Source organism: Panicum virgatum, chromosome 3K (genome assembly GCF_016808335.1).
Source record: "Panicum virgatum strain AP13 chromosome 3K, P.virgatum_v5, whole genome shotgun sequence".
Lineage (NCBI taxonomy): Eukaryota > Viridiplantae > Streptophyta > Magnoliopsida > Poales > Poaceae > Panicum > Panicum virgatum.
Window position 1 is genome coordinate 24,579,260 of NC_053138.1, and position 18,850 is coordinate 24,598,109.

Genomic DNA, 18,850 nt, shown 5'->3' on the forward strand with positions numbered 1-18,850 from the left:
GGCTGGAGAAGCAAGACAGCAGGCTTTCACGGTTGCAGGCACCGTTCGTCACGGAATAAACGGAACTAACTAACAGATCTCACGGTAAGGTCAGGGGAGGGATAGAAAATAAAACCAAGGCCAAAGAAGGAAGTTTGCATTTTTCAGGGCCATAGAAGGAAGTGCTATTTGTTTAAAGGCCTTACAAGGAATTTTCCCTTGTCTTTATGGGCTTATAATCAGTTTGTTTGTTTGTTTTTTTACATTTGTATATGACCTGTTTCTCTATGGTTGCCGTTTCCAGGAAGATGGGTACATCTTATGTAATTATGTTCCTTTATTGTGTTAGTGGAAAGGTGGAATAGCAATAACAAATGTGCTGATCTTTGGCATAACAGGGTTTGTACCACGAATATGATATATGTGTATGGTGTTCCTGGTAATTTGGATTCTTTGATCTGTTTGTCACCGTTAAGGATTTTTTCCCTCGATGGAAGATAAGGAACAATTAACTCTGTACTATGTACCTTGGATGGAAGTTTGGGCTGTATCCACCAATTAAATTATGGATGGAGGATTAGATTGTATTCCTCAGTTAAAATTCTTCCCTATTAATTGGTTCAGGTCAGGTAAGGAATATGACTGGCATTTGTATCTTCTGACTTCAGCTATCTTCGGTGCTCAGTTGCCTAATTCTTTTGGTGGTCATAGGCTGCAGATTTGCAGCTGCGGTGCATCACAGGCTCATGGGAGCACCAGCACAACTTTTTGGTGCATGGCAGTCTTCGAGGCACGAGCACGACACAACGAGCCATCCCCACTCTGAACCTCAATTTAGTGTAACAATAGTGTGCTCTGGTGACTCCCTTGCGGATTATCTCTGATTGCTCTCATATTTGTGCTGATCTCCATCTCCTACTCCTAAACTCCTAATTGTCAGATTGTGTTGAAGCCTTGAAGGCGGACAACTCCACCAGTTTATTACGACCTCTGGCGAATTTGGCTTTTGGCCATCAGGAGGCAACGCTAGCCGCAGAGAACCAATGGTCAGACGGTGGCAGGGCGGGAAAGTCACAACTCACAACTGTGCTCTGCGGCAATATTCAGGGGTGAGGCTACGGTAAAAATACCCAAGTGCCGAGTACAGGGGCCAAAAGAAAAAAAATCAATGAACATGATCTGTTTCCATTCAATTAGCTCTAAACATTGATTTGCCTCTTAACAATTATGGATACGTAAATTGAACATGCCAGCTTGGATCACATATTCAGATATGTAACACTAGCACTAACAGCTTGGATCACATATTCAGATATGTAAAAGTAGCTGACTTTGCAATGAAGATACTTTCCACCCTTCAAGCAAATCTTATCGTTCATGTTTGTACAACACTCAGCCGCATTCATAAGGAAACAGTAAAGCTGACAACAGACAAATTCTGAATGGCGTGACTTCTTGATCACGCACAATCCCAACCCTAAACAGATTTCATGTCACCTAAAAATGGTTTCTGCTATTCCTACATAGCTGCCAATGAAAACTAGGGGAAACAAAAATCTAAAAGGAAAAAAAAATAGAAACTCTGTAACTTCTAAGGAAGAGAAACAGGGATTGGGGTCATTTTTCTACCACTCCATGGAGTTGGTTCTTCTAAGATCACGTGACAGTTTTTTCCTTATGACTGGAAATGCCCTTTCCATCAGCTGCACAAACAGACTAACTTCTTTAGATAAGTGGAACAGCCACTTTTTGCATGTTTGAATTTGCAGAGTTACTACACAAGTAACAATGGCAATAGATTTGAGAAAATCACAAATGCATGAACAAGGAGAATAAAATGAAGACTACACCATATCCAATCAATGGAAGCTACTTTTCCTTATGTACTGTATATGAAATGTGTAGAAAAAGCACCCACCACCACCACCGATAGTAACAAGGTAAGATCATAAGATATAAAATATACTATTATGATGCTTCACCATGTTACATTATCAGAGTCGCAGATTAGGCCAGTGGCAAAACTACGTGTTTGTTTTTTGAGTCTATCGAGAATGCAGCAACGAATGGGATAAAAACAGTTGCCATATACTCTTTCAGAATTCAGATTTACAACCAAAGATGTCAGAAGAGTTTCTTTCCAGGCATTGCAAGCAAATTTGGGCTAATTAAGTTGGTCCATAAAGATGGAATTTGACACTACAAAAAGAACATTTTAAAAACAGTTCTGACATGCTTTTAAAGATGGAGCTAGGGATGTAAACGGATCGGATATGGACGAATATTACTGATATCGTATTTGTTTTCATATTTTTATTCAAATACGGAGCCGGATACGGATAGTGTTAGTTTTGCCGGATAAGATTGTAATGGATATCGACATCATAAAAATATAACTTTTTAGTATTCGAATACGGATTGGTTACAGATATTGAATACTCGGAATCGGATACGGACGGATAAAAACCCTTCCAGACTAGATCGAATTCAAATATGGTCGGAAAATATCCGTACTATTTACATCCCTAGATGGAGCAAAGAACTACTTGCTGCAAAAGTTTTTTTTTTTTGTCTCACTAAGGTTGTGCGGAAGCACATTATGCGTTCAGATTCAGTAAAAAAATGTAAATCTCTGAGTCATAATTGTATCTTTGTGCATATAATTTGACTGCTAAATACATACGAAGTAACTACGTAGGCTAAACATGTGTTTAAGCAATTATATTTGATAATGAAGCTTACCTCCTTAAGCCTCTGCTGGCGTCGCTCCTCCTGCAAAATAACAATGGTGAAACAAGATCAACTGAAGGGAAGACCATATAAGACAAGAACACAGAGAGATAAAGCAGGATTATGCAGAAAACTTTTGAGTAATCCATAAACTAGGATACATGCATTGATGGACAAGGATATCTTGTCACATGACAATGCAAATGAAGATCAATTTTGAGATATTTGATATTTCACCAATTCAAATGTATGACAGTAGGACTCATTTCTCCTTCTCTGGTGGCAAGATTTTTTTTTAAAAAAAACTTGATGGAACATGTCAATGCAAAGGTAAAAGGATTCACTGCCCCCCCCCCCAAACACCTCTTTTTTGGGGGTGATCATATATCATTATCTTGGAATAATATGACAGCTGTCAGTCCATAGCATGTATCATAATTTCACATTTCGAACACAGTAGAAAGGCGACCCAAGGTGAGTTGGGTACGCCTCGCCTAGGCGACACTTTTAGAACTATTCACAGAGTAGTACCTATTGTCACACAAATTTGCACTTTCATTTTTTTCCTTGTTCCCACAACTACCACCACGGTGGTCAGGTGCACATTGTGCTCTAACAAGATGATTAATGGAATCACGATCACCTGCTGACCAGTTTATACAGTAGACAGTGTCCTTATGTAATGGATTAAAATGGAATGTTATCGCATACTACTATAAAGCAACGGAAACAAGATGTGGCCCGAGGCATGCCTGAAAGGCCCACCCCACTTCATGTCACAGCACTCCGAGAGCTGGTGACTGGAGTGGTGTGAAAGAAAAATACTGTTGGCTGGCTGGAGCTGGAGCTGGTGGCTGGAGTGGTGTGAGAGAAAAATACTGTTGGGCTGGAGGGAGCTGGTGGCTGGAGCCACCAGCTCCAGCTCCAGCTCCAGCCAGCCAATAGTATTTTTCTCTCACACCATTCCAGTCACCAGCCCCAGCCCCAGCCCAGCGAACGGAGTGAATGAGTGCAGAACCGAGAAAATCTTGTATGCATGAAGTACTAAATGAAGTTTATTTGCAAACATTTTTCACAGATAGGTGTAATTTTTCGCAACGAATCTAATGATGGTAATTAATTAATGATTGGCTACAGTGATGCTACAGTAACCATCTTCAAATCACGCAGTCAAAGGTCTCATTAGATTCTTTAGAGTTCCTAGTGCAGGGTTCTGAAGTTATTTTTGTAAACTGTCATTATTTAATACCCTTAATTATCGTTCAAAGTTGCTACAGTCGGCCAATAATACCTGCTCCGTTAACAGTTCTGCTTGCTCCTCCTCGAGCTGCGTAACCTGCGATTCCAGCTCCGCGACATACGCCTGCGTACGGGACCAAACAAAAGCATCAAAATCAGCCACGGAATCAACCGAAACCGCTCCGAGAACAGGTCGAAATTACGCGAAACGCATCAAATCCTCCGCGCCAGAGGAAATCCTCCCACCTGCTTCCTGTCCCTGGACCTCGCCGCGGACTCGCGGTTCTTGATCATGCGCTTCTGGCGCTGCATCACCGCGCGGTCCGCGGGATCCACGAGCGCCCGCTTCCTGGCCCCCCTCCCGGCGCCGGCTCCCGCCCCCGCCGCATCCCCGTCGGGGACGGGGAACCCCAGCGCCATGTTCCCCTCCGCCGCCGCCGCCGCCGCGGCGGCCCTGGCGCCGGAATCCCGCGCCAGGAAATCCTCCAGGGTCATCTCCGCCGCGTCGCGGCCGCCGCCCCTGGCCCCGGAGCCGCCGCCGGCGGCGGGAGGGGGAGGGGGGAGCGCGGGCGCGGAGAGCCCCCCCGCGGCGGAGATCTCCTTCCACACCTCCTCCGACGTCCGCCGGGCCGCGGCCGCCGGGGCGGGCGAGGGCTCCGCCGCCCCGCCCCCGCCGGCGACGGCGACGGCCTCCGGGCCGTAGATGTTGCGGATGATGTCGTCCATGTTCATGGATCCGATGCCGCTGCCGCTGCCACTCCTGAAGCGCGCGAGGTCCGAGGAGGATCCTCCGGCCCCGGCGGGCTGCGGCGGGGACGACGACGCCATCACCCGCGACGACGCCATGCGCCGGCGGCCCGCGGCCCAGTGGAGGACAGGCAGACGCCCGCGCACCAGGCGGCCGGCGCGGCTCTCGCTTCCCGCTCCCTCGGCTTTGCCGCGCTGTCCTGTTGCCCCGCCCTGTGCTCCGTCTCCTCTTGGCGGCTTGGCGCAGGTCTGACCGTCTGGGGAGGAGGGAGGAGGAGAGCGAGGGGGAAAAACTGTAGTTGGTTGGACGGACGGACGGGGGAGCCGCGTGTGTCCGCCTGGCGGCTCGGGTCGGGGGGCGAGGAGACTGGGGGAGGAGTGTGACTGCGACTGGGGGAGTGGGGAGTGCCCCGGAATGGAAGATCCTGCGGCAGCGGCCCCGGGCGGGCCTGCGCACGCGCCCGGGCGGCCGGCCCGGCCGTTGTGGTGCGCCTTTGGCCTGGCCTTTGCGGCTTTTCTTTCTGCGCGTGTACTTGGCGGCTGCCCCCGGTCGTCCAGTCCAGTGTACTTGCACTCCACTGCCCCCCGTTCGTTCGTGCTGTGTGACACGACACTCGGCGGCGAGGGATCGATGATTCCTCCGGACTCCGGTTGGGTTGCCGGCAGTCGGCATGGCATGACGAACAAACACAAACAACAGGTCCCTCCAGCGAACCAACGGACGGCGGAGCGGATGCCGGATGGTGACGGCGACAGGTTCGTGTCCTCTCCTCTGCTTAACCGGCGCAGGGGCGCACGTTTTCTGCTCACAAGTCGCCGCGCACGCCACGGTGCCTCTCGCGAGCAGCCGGCGCTGGAGACCAAATGCGTGCGCGTACGATACCACCCGTGGCTTGGCAGAGGCAGACTGGGTGATACGGAAACCCAACGCGCCCCGGCGGGTCATCGCGCGGCGGGAGCTGCAACCAAATCCACGCTGCATCTGTGTGATGTGACAGCAATCTGCAGACGGGTCAAGCAAATCCAAGCGAAGATGCCTCAACTGTTGGAGGCTACAGTTGGGACCCGCATGCCGTACACAGCACTAACACAGGAGGCTACAGTGCGTCGTACTTTTGCACAATCAGTATCCAGATGACACAATCAGTTTGTCATCGCAGTGGCACCAACAAATACCAGGGCCTTCTATGCATCTTTGCGGGAAATTGTTTGCTTACAAACCACATAAACCCAATAGCTGGCTAAGCACAATTATTGTATCGCGCCAACTAACAATGGTCCACAACACATAGGAGCAAGCTATATATTTAGTGTGTTTCCTGCTTTTCTGTTTCTTATTTAAATCGATCTCTAGCTAATCATGTTTGTTGGTTTTCATACTTTTAAATTTGATTTAGTAACCCGTGAATTCTAACTCAACATCTCTGATAACTAGGTCAACATTTTTTTAAATGAGAAATAGTTGAAGCAGTATATTAAAAATGATGACTTTTTGTTGCATTCATTCTAAACACCAATTTTATAGCCGGAATTTTGATGGCCTGCATTTGCCTATCAATTTGCATTTCTGATCCCTCATCCTCGTACCTTTCTTCTTCCTCTCCAGGTCTCCCATTCAGTTTGGTTATGCCACCACCGCTCGGCGCTCCTTTGCGCGCTCAAGTCACCGGCATCACCTCCAATGTCGATAAGCACCTTCCTCACCCCCATCACGGCACCATCTCATTTTCTTTTTGACATAAGCAACCTTATCGATTGCTTCCTTATCATTTCCTGCTGCATTTCACTGCCACGATGCGTGTGAGAATAGCATTCGCATCACAGTCACGTAGCAAGATCAACAAAAATCAAGTGAGGTCAATTAACCTCCAAAAAGATTCAATTGCCATTTATCGTTTTCTATAGCTTTTGTACCATTCTCCATATGGACCGTATACTATTTGCAGGAATGGAATGAGAAGATGATGGAGGAAGCATCCAAGGGATCATGCCTGATTTTTTTTTACGAAACACAGTACAAACGCAGACGTTCAGAAACGCACGCACACTCATCACCCCTGTAAATACACGCACACAATCCTACTTCCATGAGCACCTTCGAGAGACTGAGCCGGCAGATCCTCGAAATTGGCAAAGTCACCACTGCCGCCTCGCTATCCAAGAGCATGTCGTCTACCACTGAAAAAAATAGCGCCGGTTAAATCCTAGAATAAATTCAGAAAAATACGACACTAGTGCCAAGTCAAGCACTCAAAGTCTGGTGGGGCAGGTTCCATCATAAGAAATCTTACCAGCTGAGCTACACTTAGTTCGCGCATGACCTCTTATATTGCTTCTGTCACTAGATAAAAGTAGCAGCTTGACTGCTTGATCACGGCGGATGGTACAAAAGCACAAATGTGTAAACATGCTGCCAAGTCACATGCACCGCCCCATCTTGATCTGCTGCTGCATTCTATTACTGTAATGAGGACGTGTAGCCCGTGCCCTACCTTACGGTTTTAGGGCTTTAGGCCAGGCCAGACGCGTCGTCGTGGTCGTCTCGTCATCGATCTCAGCAGCCTCCTGCCGGTTGCCAAAATTTCCCGTAGCACACACACAGCAAGCACGACGCTGCACCTGCGGTTGTGTTCATCCTCTGACTCAGCGCATGTGATCGACGCGGCTATGCATATGCGTTCCACGAAATTGCTCGTCGTCGTTGCCTGCTCGCCACAGCTATATTTCCTCTTCGAGCAGGGTATGTACGCTGCCTTCAAGAACCAACAATACTCCGCGCCGAGCGGGCAAGCACTGAGCTGAGCGGCCGCCATCGCCATAGCATCGCCAGACCTTTCGGCGCCCCTCCTCCTCCGCCTTCCTTTTCCTCGTAGCACCACAGGGCGCTGGCGCGTTCGTTGAGCACGTCGTCGACGGCGATGGCCGCTTCCTCCTGCTCGACTGCGGCGGCGGCGGCTCAGGCACGGCCGCACCCGCACGGTGTCCAACGCCAAGAACGACAGCGGCGCGGCCAACCTCGCCCACCTCCTCGCCGCGCTCCCCTCCGTCGCGGCGCCGGAGGGCTCCGCCGTCCTGTCCCGCGGCGGCGCCTCCGTCCGCGGGGTCTGCATCGGCAACGACTCGTCCGCGGAGGGCTGCCGCGCGTGCCTGGCCGCCGCCGCGCGGAACATCACCGGCGTCTGCGGGGCCGGGGCCGCTGGCCAGCACGGGGGCGCCTGGTCCGACGGGTGCTTTCTCGCCTACTACGCCAACGCCGACGCCCCTGCGGCGCGGGGCGACGACCGCCGCAAGGTGCTGTGCGACGGCGACACCCCCAGCTCGTTACTCGTACGACCCAGGCAGGACGGTGCGCGCCCTGGCGCAGTGCACGGGGCACCGCGCGTCGCCCGCGGATTGCCTCCTGTGCCTCATGGGGGTCGGCGTGGCAGGCGTCGCTCTGGCTGCTACCTACGGTTCGAGGTGAGCTACCGCTGCGCTGGCCGGACGCGGCCGGCCCACGGAGAGGCGAGGAGCCGGCTCGACTGCTCCTCGGCGGCGGCGCCTCCCTTCGCTGGCTCACCGGTGCGCTCGCCGCCGCCGCGGTGATGCTGCATGGCCGAGGCGCGGAAGTGTTATTCATTTCGCGGTTAGCTACAACCATTGCGTGGATGGCAGTACCAATAATAAGATTAGATGCTCTCTTTTTTTAAAAAAAAATAGATACTCCGATCCGGTTCTGAGTTTCGAGCTTATGCATGGAGTTCTCAGAGCATCTCCAAGTGCTCTTGTATTTTATTTTCTAAATATAGAGTTTGTAGACCCTTAGTAAAAATAGAAAAACACTTAATTCTATGGGATAGTCTAAAAGACTAGGTAAAGTGGGATAGCTATATTCAAAATTGGGTTCACATCATCCAATTTCATTAGCCCTTACAATTCCACTGCGATCTATCTGTTCGCGATGCGCTGGACATGAGCGCCGTCGCCCTTGGATGACGTAGCGCCGCCGCCCCTGGATGTGAATCCGACCCTTGGACGTGAGTGTCGCTGCTTGCATCGCCTGGACGTGAGTGCCGCTGGCCCCTGATGTTGCACCGTATGGACGTGGAGGCCAAGACCATCGGCAATGGTGCCTGGCCGGACGTGGATGCTCGGCAAGGCAACGTTGGAAGTTGGATCAAATTGATGTGAGGTATCGTGACGTGCTCACTTCAATGTAGTTCCTTTTCGTTCTTTACTGGAAGTTGGATCAAATCGATCTGTTCACGCGCATGGAAGGGGGTAGCACGCGCGGGAGCAGCGAAATCCGCACGAGAATGGCGCGGGAGGGCCGAATGCCGAGCGCTCGGCGCTGGGCATGTTTGCCCAGCGGTGCTCCGGGGATACAAAATCAGGATAGAAGATGAGAAGATAAAATATCTATTGAATGGGGTTGTTTTGTGTTCTTTTTTTTATTTAGCTAACTCACCCAAAATACAAGGCCTCTTGGAGATGCTCTCATCATTAGGTAGCAGCTAATCTTTTGAAACAAGAGCATGCATGCGTCACCGCGATACGGATCAGCGATGCATGCATGCGTCACCGCGATACCGATCAGCGATCAAACACGGCTTCACGGCGCGATACGGCTGGGCTGGTCACACCTTGCGTTTCGCTTCGCGTCGCCGACCGGTTCCCTTCACCCGGTCCCACGGAGATCCACGTGTCCCCTCCTCCGCTCCCCTCTCCCCTCCTTGGCCCGCCACCATGCGCAGCCTGTGCCTGCCTGGCTCCACTGTGATCCACGCCCGCCCGCCATGTCGCACCCCCTCCACCCCTCGTCGGCGCGGTCCGACATGGACGAGATCGAGACCCTCGCCCGCGCCGCGCCGCCCCAGGCCGCCGTCGCCCCCGCGGCCTCCGCGGCGCGGCCCGCATCCCCGCCCCGCGCCTCCATCCCCGTCTCCTCCTCCGCGCTCCCCGCGCTCCCGCCCGCAGCCAGGCTCCCGTTCTCCGCCGCGGCACCGCCGGGCTCCATCGTCCCCGCCCCCGTCGTCTCGGGCTCCATCGCCGTCCCCATCGCCTCCGACGGGTTCGGCGGCCCCGAGCCCGCCAGTCGCACGCTCACCGAGCCCGTCTGGGACACCGTCAAGCGGGACCTCCACCGCGCCGTCAGCAACCTCATGCTCGTCGTCTTCCCCAACCCGTTCCGCGAGGACCCGGGCAAGGCGCTGCGCGACTGGGACCTCTGGGGCCCCTTCTTCTTCATCGTCTCGCTCGGGCTCATCCTCTCCTGGTCGGCCACCGCCGGCAAGGTACAACCCACCGCATCCGGACGCTTCTTACCTGCATTGCTTCCGTCGTCATGTGAAATCGAATGAAATCGGAGAGAAAATGTATTTAACTAGCATATTAATCTAACGCGATACTTGTGGGTAAAACGCCAAAGAGAGAAATGGCAACTATAAACCACTACACGTTTATCAGACTTGTTATATAGTGGCCAACTGTCCATCATGAACACCGCCACAATCGCCAATGTTACGCTGTCTAGTGGAGAACTGCCCATAATGATCATCACAACAGTACGCTAGGGTTATGTCAGAGTGGAGGGGGAAATGCCGTGACTTCTGAGTTCATGTGCTAGATTCACCCAATCTCTAAGGCCCTCTTTGTTATACGAAAAAGAGTAAAATGCACTGGGGTCCTTAAACTAGTGAGGGTGTGTCAAGTAGGTCCACGAACTCCGAAAATGCAGATTCGGCCCCCTAATCTATTTAAGTGTGTCACTGGAGGTCCAAAATCCCTTTGACCGGGTCTGACTGCCTACGTGGACTGCCACGTCGGATCCAACGTGGCCGTTGGCCCACGCTGGCGCGGAGGCGGAGGAGCTACACACGTGAAACGTCGCCCCCCTCTTTCCTCCATTTCCTCTGGTGCCCAAGCCCCGACCCACCTGGACGGCGGCGACGCCGCCCGTGAGCGCCGCCGTCCCTCCTCCCTCCTCGCCACGCCGAGCTCGCCCCTCCTCCCTCTCCTCGGCCGGCTACGGCGGATCCCCTGTCCCCTCCATGCGGCGGCCTCGGCTGGGCGGACCGGCGGCCGCGGCGCGGCCGGCGAGCGGCCACGGCGGCGAACCACCTCCCCTCCGCTCCTCGCCCTATCCCTCCACGCCTCCCTCCTCCTCGCCGCCTCTCTCCTCCCTCCCATGCTCCTTCTCGGGTCCTCGCGTCAGCCGTGGCGGAGCTCGCGCGCGCTGGCCCGGCGGAGCTCCCGATCGGCGGCCGTGAGTGGGGGCCGCACGGCGAACCACCTCTTCCTCACGCAGTCTGAGAGCGAGGTCACGGCCGCCATGGCCGAGAGCGCGCGCCGCTGGGGCGCCAAGGTCACGCCCGCGAGCTGCTCGAGCTGCACGGCGGAGGCGGAGGTGCGCGTGGTGGAGCAGGGGAGCTCCAGCTACGCGACGCAAAGGCAGTGCGCGCAGGAGCAGGGGCGACCTGCGCACTGCGGGGCAGAGCGGCGAAGGCGGAGGCCCGCGCGGCGGCGGGGCACGGTGGAGGCCCGCACGGCACGGGGCGCGGCGGTCATGGTCGAGCGCGGCGTCTCCTCCCGGCGGCCATGGGCGGCGCGGCGTGGCCCTCCCCTGCTCCCTCAGGTCCCCGCATGGCACCAACGGCTGAGCGAGAGGACCACGGGTGCGGTGACGGCTCCTCCTTCGCGGATCGAGGCGGCGGCGCTTCGGGCGGAGGTGGTGGCACTCCGTATCGAGGCTGCGCCGCCGCAGCGCCGGCCGCCCACCCCGCCTCGCGCGGACCCAGCCGGCGAGTCGGAGCAAGAAGGGGAGAAGGGGGCGAGCCGGCCACCCGCTCGCCCGTCGCCGCGGAGGGGAGGGGAGCGGAGCCGCCGGGGGGCAGGGGCGGCGCCGGGAGGGGAGCGGAGCCGCCGGGGGGCAGGGGCGTGGGCCAACGGCCACGTTGGATCCGACGTGGCAGTCCACGTAGGCAGTCAGACCTGGTCAAAGGGGTTTTGGACCTCCAGTGACACACTTAAATAGATTAGGGGGCCGAATCTGCATTTTCGGAGTTCGTGGACCTACTTGACACACCCTCACTAGTTTAAGGACCCTCAGTGCATTTTACTTAGCGAAAAATGTGCCTCTTCAATCTTTGTAGTCACCTCACTGCTATCTGCAGTTTTTGTAGTCACCTCACCTATACCATGCTTGGTTCAAGATGTCAAAAAGTCATTCCATGGCATGCATTTGTACTTGAGCTGGCGAGCTGCGACGTTGAGATAATTGCTTTCGGAAAGCTGCAGCATGTCTTTTGAAAGAGACAGTATGCTTTTGCCTTGCAAAAAGATAATATTAACAAGAAGTTTTAATTAAGTTGGCTCTGAATGCTTGAATAGTTGAAACCATATGTTCTTGTGGTCTTCAAATACTTAAACATTAATAAGCAGTACTATCATCCTTTCAACATATGTCTATCTGTGCTAAATCTTATCTAACCATCTCCTATTTAGTGGCAAATTGTAATGTTTCTCATGCTGCAAGATTGGAAGGTGGAAATAATTATCCAGCAACAATAACCCTTTTCTGCGACTTGCTGATTTTCTTCCAATGTTTCCATGGGCAGAACGCCCTCCAGTGTTTAAGAGTGATGGGCATTTTGCTGTCATATCATAGGTTGCCACTGCTGGTTCTTTCCTTCCGACTTGATGTGAATATACCTGCAGACTATAAAGACTATTATTTCCTTCTTTATTGTCTGCAGCAATCTAGTATTCTTTGCATTATTTGCTTCTTCCATACAGTATGATGATGTATTGCGTATTCGCGTGCTAATTTCAATTAGTTGGCTTTTGCTTTTGTAGTCTCAAGTGTTTGCAGTTGCCTTTGCTGTATTAGCTGCTGGCGCTATAGTTCTCACGCTCAATGTTCTACTGCTGGTACGCCCCTCCTTTGCTCACCTCTCTCTGCTATTGATGTATCACAATGCCAGTGCATATAAAATTGGTGGATACCTTACATGTAATGTAATATGTGGTGATGACTGTAATGTTCTGCTGCAGGGTGGGCACATCATCTTCTTCCAAAGCCTCAGCCTTCTTGGATACTGCCTGTTCCCCCTGGATGTCGGGGCTCTGATATGCATGCTGAATGACAGTGTCATGCTAAAGATAGTTGTGGTGATGGTAACATTGGCATGGAGCTCCTGGGCAGCATACCCATTCATGAGTGCTGCTGTCAACCCGCGGAGAAAGGCCCTAGCGCTGTATCCTGTGTTCCTAATGTATGTCTCAGTTGGGTGTCTCATAATCGCAATAGATTAAGGTGGGGAACTGGGGACTATTGCTATGGTATCATCAGAGATACCGAGTTTTGTTTTCTAGGTGCACGATCAAAATGCGCGCGCCTTCTTTTTCCCTGCATACAGACCTTAGCTCACACTTTCCTTTTTGTAGTTTCCGCTGGCTGCTTCAAGATCTTATCATTTTTTTGTAAGAAAAAGTTGCAAGGCTTAGAATGTATCCATCAAAAGTTTATAAATGATGTATAGCCATATTGATATAGGTATTCTGATCTTCATCCACGTGGATAACTTGGAGCAGACTCCTGAAGGCTGAAAATATATTTTGTTTATCACTTCCGTGGAAATCTTGAGCAGCTCTCTGCTCTCGTTTAATGGAAGTTGTTATCACTCCATTCGGATCATTGTGTGTTTGGTCAGTATAGTAAACTCGATTCTTGCTACTTCACAACTTGGAAGTGGCTTCAGCACCAGGAAGAGTATTTTTATCAGGATGAAGCCTAAAGGAAAGTTTGCAGTACTATTAGTAGACCCAAAATGGAAATAGCAAGTTTTGACTTTTGAAAAAACTAGATGAGTGCCCATGCGTTGCGTTGCTACGGGAGTAAAAAAATTAATTGTAAAACGATGAAAATTAGCCAACAAATAGCATTATTCATAACTTATAATTTTGTCGCTCCAAACAGAATTGAGATAATCAAATAAGTAGGTATACCATTATCACCAAGGATAACTAAATATCCAAGCAAATGTACAACAAATTTCTATTTTATATCAATGCATTATATGATGCGGCTAAGATAATTTTCTACATTTGCAGGAAGTAGTTTATTTTTATAAGCATTCACTTCTGACGCCAACACATCGATGATGAAGTTCTGCCGCATAGTATGGTAACAATCCGGATACATAAGTAAAACATCACATATGTGATTGTTAATAATAATTTTTAAGGGTCACAAAATATTTTTTTTACACAAAGCAGTATACTCACCGTACAAATTTCCATGCTTTGTGTAATTTTCCACCAAGACATACTGTAGAATCATGGTCAGTTTACAGAAGGTTCAGTTTACAGAACAGACCCTGAAGATTCGCCGCTTGTAAATTATTAACTCAAAAACTCAAAGGAAAGTTCAGAGATTACGAACAAAAGAAGTATAGAATTGATGGATTAGCATGTACAGGATCGGAGAGAACAATATCCTGCCTAACTAAAATGAGCTTTGCCGAAACACCCTATTCAATTATTAGCTACGAATCAGGATATGCAGTAAGTATTTCTTTGTAAGTAAGGCTTCTCTGTAATCTCCTAATGAGATCAGTGATTTCTATCAATTATGTCTACACTCATAGCAAGAAAAAGGAGATAATATATAAAACAATCTGCTCAAGAAAAGAATTCAGAACATCAACAAACCAGATCCTGCTTTACAGTCTAGATATATATTTTGCATGGGTACAACCAGAAGAATTGCAAAGGTCTCTCAAGACCACAGATTGCCTTCTTCTTTCAAAAAACAAAATAAGTCCTCAGATTGCCTTCTTTCAAAAGGATCTAGATGTCCTAAATTTTCATGGCCACTTGCTGAAATGGTTCCGATGCCCAGCAACTCTGTCTCACTTTTGGATACAAAATTTAACAAACTATAGAGAATATCTATTCTCAAAGCCTAAAACCTAACCTCAGTACTCCCATTTAACAGATCATTGAGAATTACACGCAAGCAACTAAAATGCAACACTGCAAGAAAGATTGTGAGCAATACGGGGGAATGTATTAACGGCAGGTTTGCAGCACGTTATAACATCTCACTTAGCGTCAGCGTGTGCCTTGCTGAGTCTGAGGCGGCGAAGTACGGAAGATGGCAGATGCTCCTGTGGCGGCGGCGGCATCGCGGCGACCTCGTCCATGTGAGCTCGCAGCTCGGTCACCTCGGCCGCCAGCATGTTCCGTTCATTGACAAGGCGGATGATGGTGTTGTGGATGCTATCGATCGTCGCGCGGGCTGGGCTCGATCTCCCCGGTGGGTCGGGCCTCGTGCTCCACCTCATTGAGCTGGTCGATGGCATCGCGGATGGCCCCGGCCTTTCTGTCGGCCGCGCCCTCCAGTCTGGCCAGACGGTGCTGCTCTGGGGTGTTCGGCAGAGCAGCGGCAGGGGCAGCTCCTGGAGCAGGGGGCGCGACAAGGGTACTGGCGCGGTTGATGTAGCGGCGCGCGGCGCGGCGGCCCGAGCCCTTGCAGTGGCACAAGGAGAGGGGAACGAGTGAGAACACTGGCCATCTTCGACTCCTAGACGAACGGAAAATCATGGTTGGTGCGTTGTGCGTACCTCGGGAGCCGCGGGATAGGCTATGCGGGCTGCGCCCGCGTCAGCAGGGAGAGCAGGGCGCGCCGCTGCGGCAGCAGCAGGAGGCGCCCCGCCCGCGTCAGCAGGTAGAGCAGGTGCAGGGTGCGCGGCCGTGGCAGGAGCAGGAGGCGCTCCACCCCCATTCTGCCATGCGGCTGGTGGTCCTCGTCCCGCGCCAGCAGGTAGAGCAGGGGCAGGGCGCGCGGCCACGAAAGCAGCAGGAGGCACTCCGCCCCCTTTCCGCTGTGCGGCTGGTGGTCCTCGTCCCACGCCAGCAGGTAGAGCAGGTGCAGGGCGCGCGGCCGCGGCAGCAGCAGGAGGCACTCCGCCCCCGTTCCGCCGTGCGGCTGGCGGTCCTCGTCCCGCGACAGTAGGTAGAGCAGGTGCAGGGCGCGCGGCCGCGGCAGCACCAGGAGGCGCTCCACCCACGTTCCGTCCCACTGCTGCTGGTCCTCGTCCCGCGCCCGCTGCTGTAGCGCGCCCTCCTCCCGCACGCGTTGCGGCAGGAACGCGAGGAGGAGCGGCAACCTGATGTGGGCGCGGTGCGCTGGAGCCGACGATCTCGAAGCGGATGGAGCCGCCCACGACGACGCAGAGGGCCTGCACGTCTGGAGCAGGCGCGTCGTCACAGCGCTGGACACGAGGCCCCTCGCCCATGACGGCGTCGCGGATGGCCCGAGGCCTACTTGTCAATCGCACTCTCTAGTTTGGCGAGACGGTGCTGCTCCGAGGTCGCTGGCAGAGCAATGTCTGGGGCAGCTGGTGGAGCTGGGGGGCACGATTAGGGTCCTTGGGCCGGCCACCTGGGCGCATTATCGATCCCAATCGCTGCGCCAGCGTACAGGGTAGAATTTTCACGGCAGGCTCTTTAATTTATAGTTACTTAATGTATTAAGTCCTTTTGACGGTAGGGTAGCATTTTCACTTTCGGGTGGCAGAGCCTACCAACAGATGAAGCTGAGCTCCGTGTGAGTTGGTTACAACCTTCGGTGAAGTCCACACCCTTTATGATTCTGGGTAACAGAACTAACCTTCGATGGACCATAACTTATACACTAAATACTTAGAAACTATATAGCTTAACCAGGACACTGGTACTTACAAGAACAAGACTTTATTGCAACACAATGCTACACAAGAGTATACAACACCCTCTTCTTTAGTGGTTAGCCTAGAACTCACACTTCTCTCCTAGCACTACCACCTCTCAACTATCATGCTCATGGATGGACGCCAGAACAAGGGAGGGGGTCTCTGTTTATAAGCCAAGGGGAGACATGATACTTAGACAAGTGTCCCCTCTAGAAAAAGAGAATTTCTAAATATTCTAATATTTTCTAAATAAATTTATTTATTACTAATTCTAGAATGCTCCATATATAAAAAATATCTCATTCTTGCCATGTGAACAACACTCCAGAAGTTTGCCTTGCACTTTTTCTCAACAATAAACTTAAGTTATAACTTATAACCTTTCTGGACATTCAAACTTTTCACATCATTCATCGACTTCAATTGCATTGCATGTCACTAGAACCGACCTAGGAGCAGAGAAAAGAAGACATCCATACTTACAATTAGAAGAAGAAAAAACATGTTTGGCTCAACATCGATTGGAACTATGGAGATTGCGCGAGTTGGAGAAAAATGGTTGGAGCCTTGCAGTGCATACCAACCAAATCATCATCTAGGACACAGTCAAATGGATGTTTGAACAAAAACCTAAAGGCAAAAGGCTAAACCATGTTCAATTGTTCGAAGAAAATGCAAGAATTGATCAGCCTGACAAGAGAAAATAGGAAAAGAACAAATGTCTGGAACAAGAATAAAGAGGGAATTAATAGAACAAAAAAAAACAGTGCCTATTAAAAACAAGAAGCACCTTGGGTCTTTTAACAAAAAAGTAGTGGAAAATAACTAGTTACAAAACCTGTTCGTACCCACATATTGCGTGTTGGGTCAGCATGGTAAACTTTAGTCTTGCTTGCTACCTCACAACTTTCCGGGTTTCTGTCCATGACCTAGTCTTACCATTGACCACTATCACCAGCAGAAGGTGGTACAAGAGCATCTCTAGCATATTGACGCGCCCTGACCCGAAGATCAAGGCTAAACCAAGTCGCACCGTGGCAGCATAAAGCACTCTGGGGAATCCATCTTTGTTGATGCAGTAGGTGGTGGTCCAGTCATCAGCCATATGATTTTCAAGGGTAGGGATAGCACAACAACGATAAAGTTTAAGGAGTAATATATTTTCAAGGATTGACCATCCTATGGCTCCTACGGTCATTGTTTACTACCGGTTCACGTCCTACAGCCAAGCATGGCTCTGATACCACCAGAAGCGCCCTGACCCGAAGATCAAGGCTAAACCATGTATTAATTACCGAATAAGGTCTCCGGCGTAATACATGTTACATCAAGTGGAGTCCAGAGTCATACAGAGCTTTATTCAACACGTACACGAGGGGTGAAGTGACAACACAACGCTACACAGAACAACCATAGGATAACGACTAGCATGACGGCATGGAGGACTAGCTCTTCATCCATCATGGCTCCACTCGATCAGCTTGGGTGCGGACACGATCTACTCGTAGTCTTCTGGCACAAAGTCAGGATCCTCTGGAGAAAAATCAACAGGGGTGAGTACAAAAGTACTCAGCAAGCTCCATCTCCCCCTACGGGAGGGGAAATGACATGCACGACGCACATTGAGCACAATGCATTAGCAATGCAACTAATGGTATGCAACTCCTTCCCGACACAACCCACAATAGGTAGCTCACTAGTTGTCAGGACCACACCGTAGCCTGTCCATACCGTGGACACGGACCATTCGAATGGATTATACAATCTGCAGAGGTCATACACTGTACCCACATGCTCGACTGCCCGAACGGACAATCGACATAGCCGACACCCAGCGGTGGTCTCGCCCCAGCCCGGCCGCACAAACCCTCGGGCCCTGACCCCAATGGTCTATACCCGTAAACCATCCCCGCGACCATCAGGCTAACCAGTGGGATTAGGCTAAGTCCGGCCCATACCGAAACTTGTGGTCGTACTAAAGTAAGCTAGGTGAGATGTCAAAACAACTCGGTCCTTATGGTTCACCAGGGAAGCAACCATCCCTCAACATGTCAACTCGAGCCTACCACCACTGTAGCACTCACCTGCCAGTCTACCACCACAGTAGCACCGGCTCCAGCATACCCAGCTGCCCTAGTCTCAGCCAGATTTCTTCGTATCCTATTCTCAGCTCTGGATATGCATGACTACTCAGATGCATGCATGAGCACACTCAATCACTCAAGTACTGGTATATGTAATCGATCCTAGACCTAGGCTACAGCTAAACGTCCTCACACGGATGCAACCGCTCACGTAGGGGCCGATGAAACTTGCCTTCGCTTGCGTACGCGTCGGCGGCGGCGGCTTCCTGCTCGTGGTACGGGTCTTCTGGCTCCTTGGCAGGCTCCTCCTCGGTCACTCCGTGTTCTATGGGCGAAAACGGCACAACCAGCAAACAA

At 51.5% G+C, this 18,850-nt stretch overlaps 2 protein-coding genes across 2 annotated transcripts; one reads left to right on the forward strand and one right to left on the reverse strand.

Moving 5' to 3' along the window:
- Positions 1 to 1,292: 1,292 nt before the first annotated feature.
- LOC120698567 (bZIP transcription factor 12-like) lies at positions 1,293 to 5,091 on the reverse strand. Its single transcript, XM_039982245.1, has 4 exons — positions 4,195 to 5,091; positions 4,001 to 4,072; positions 2,722 to 2,751; positions 1,293 to 1,682 (listed from the first exon to the last, which is right to left on the reverse strand). The coding sequence occupies exons 1-4, from the start codon at positions 4,792 to 4,794 to the stop codon at positions 1,605 to 1,607; spliced, it is 780 nt and encodes a 259-aa protein (XP_039838179.1). The 5' UTR covers positions 4,795 to 5,091; the 3' UTR covers positions 1,293 to 1,604.
- A 4,379-nt stretch (positions 5,092 to 9,470) lies between these two features.
- LOC120701346 (protein YIP4b-like) lies at positions 9,471 to 13,155 on the forward strand. The gene is made up of 3 exons (XM_039985440.1): positions 9,471 to 9,968; positions 12,529 to 12,603; positions 12,727 to 13,155. The coding sequence occupies exons 1-3, from the start codon at positions 9,471 to 9,473 to the stop codon at positions 12,985 to 12,987; spliced, it is 834 nt and encodes a 277-aa protein (XP_039841374.1). The 3' UTR covers positions 12,988 to 13,155.
- Positions 13,156 to 18,850: the final 5,695 nt, after the last annotated feature.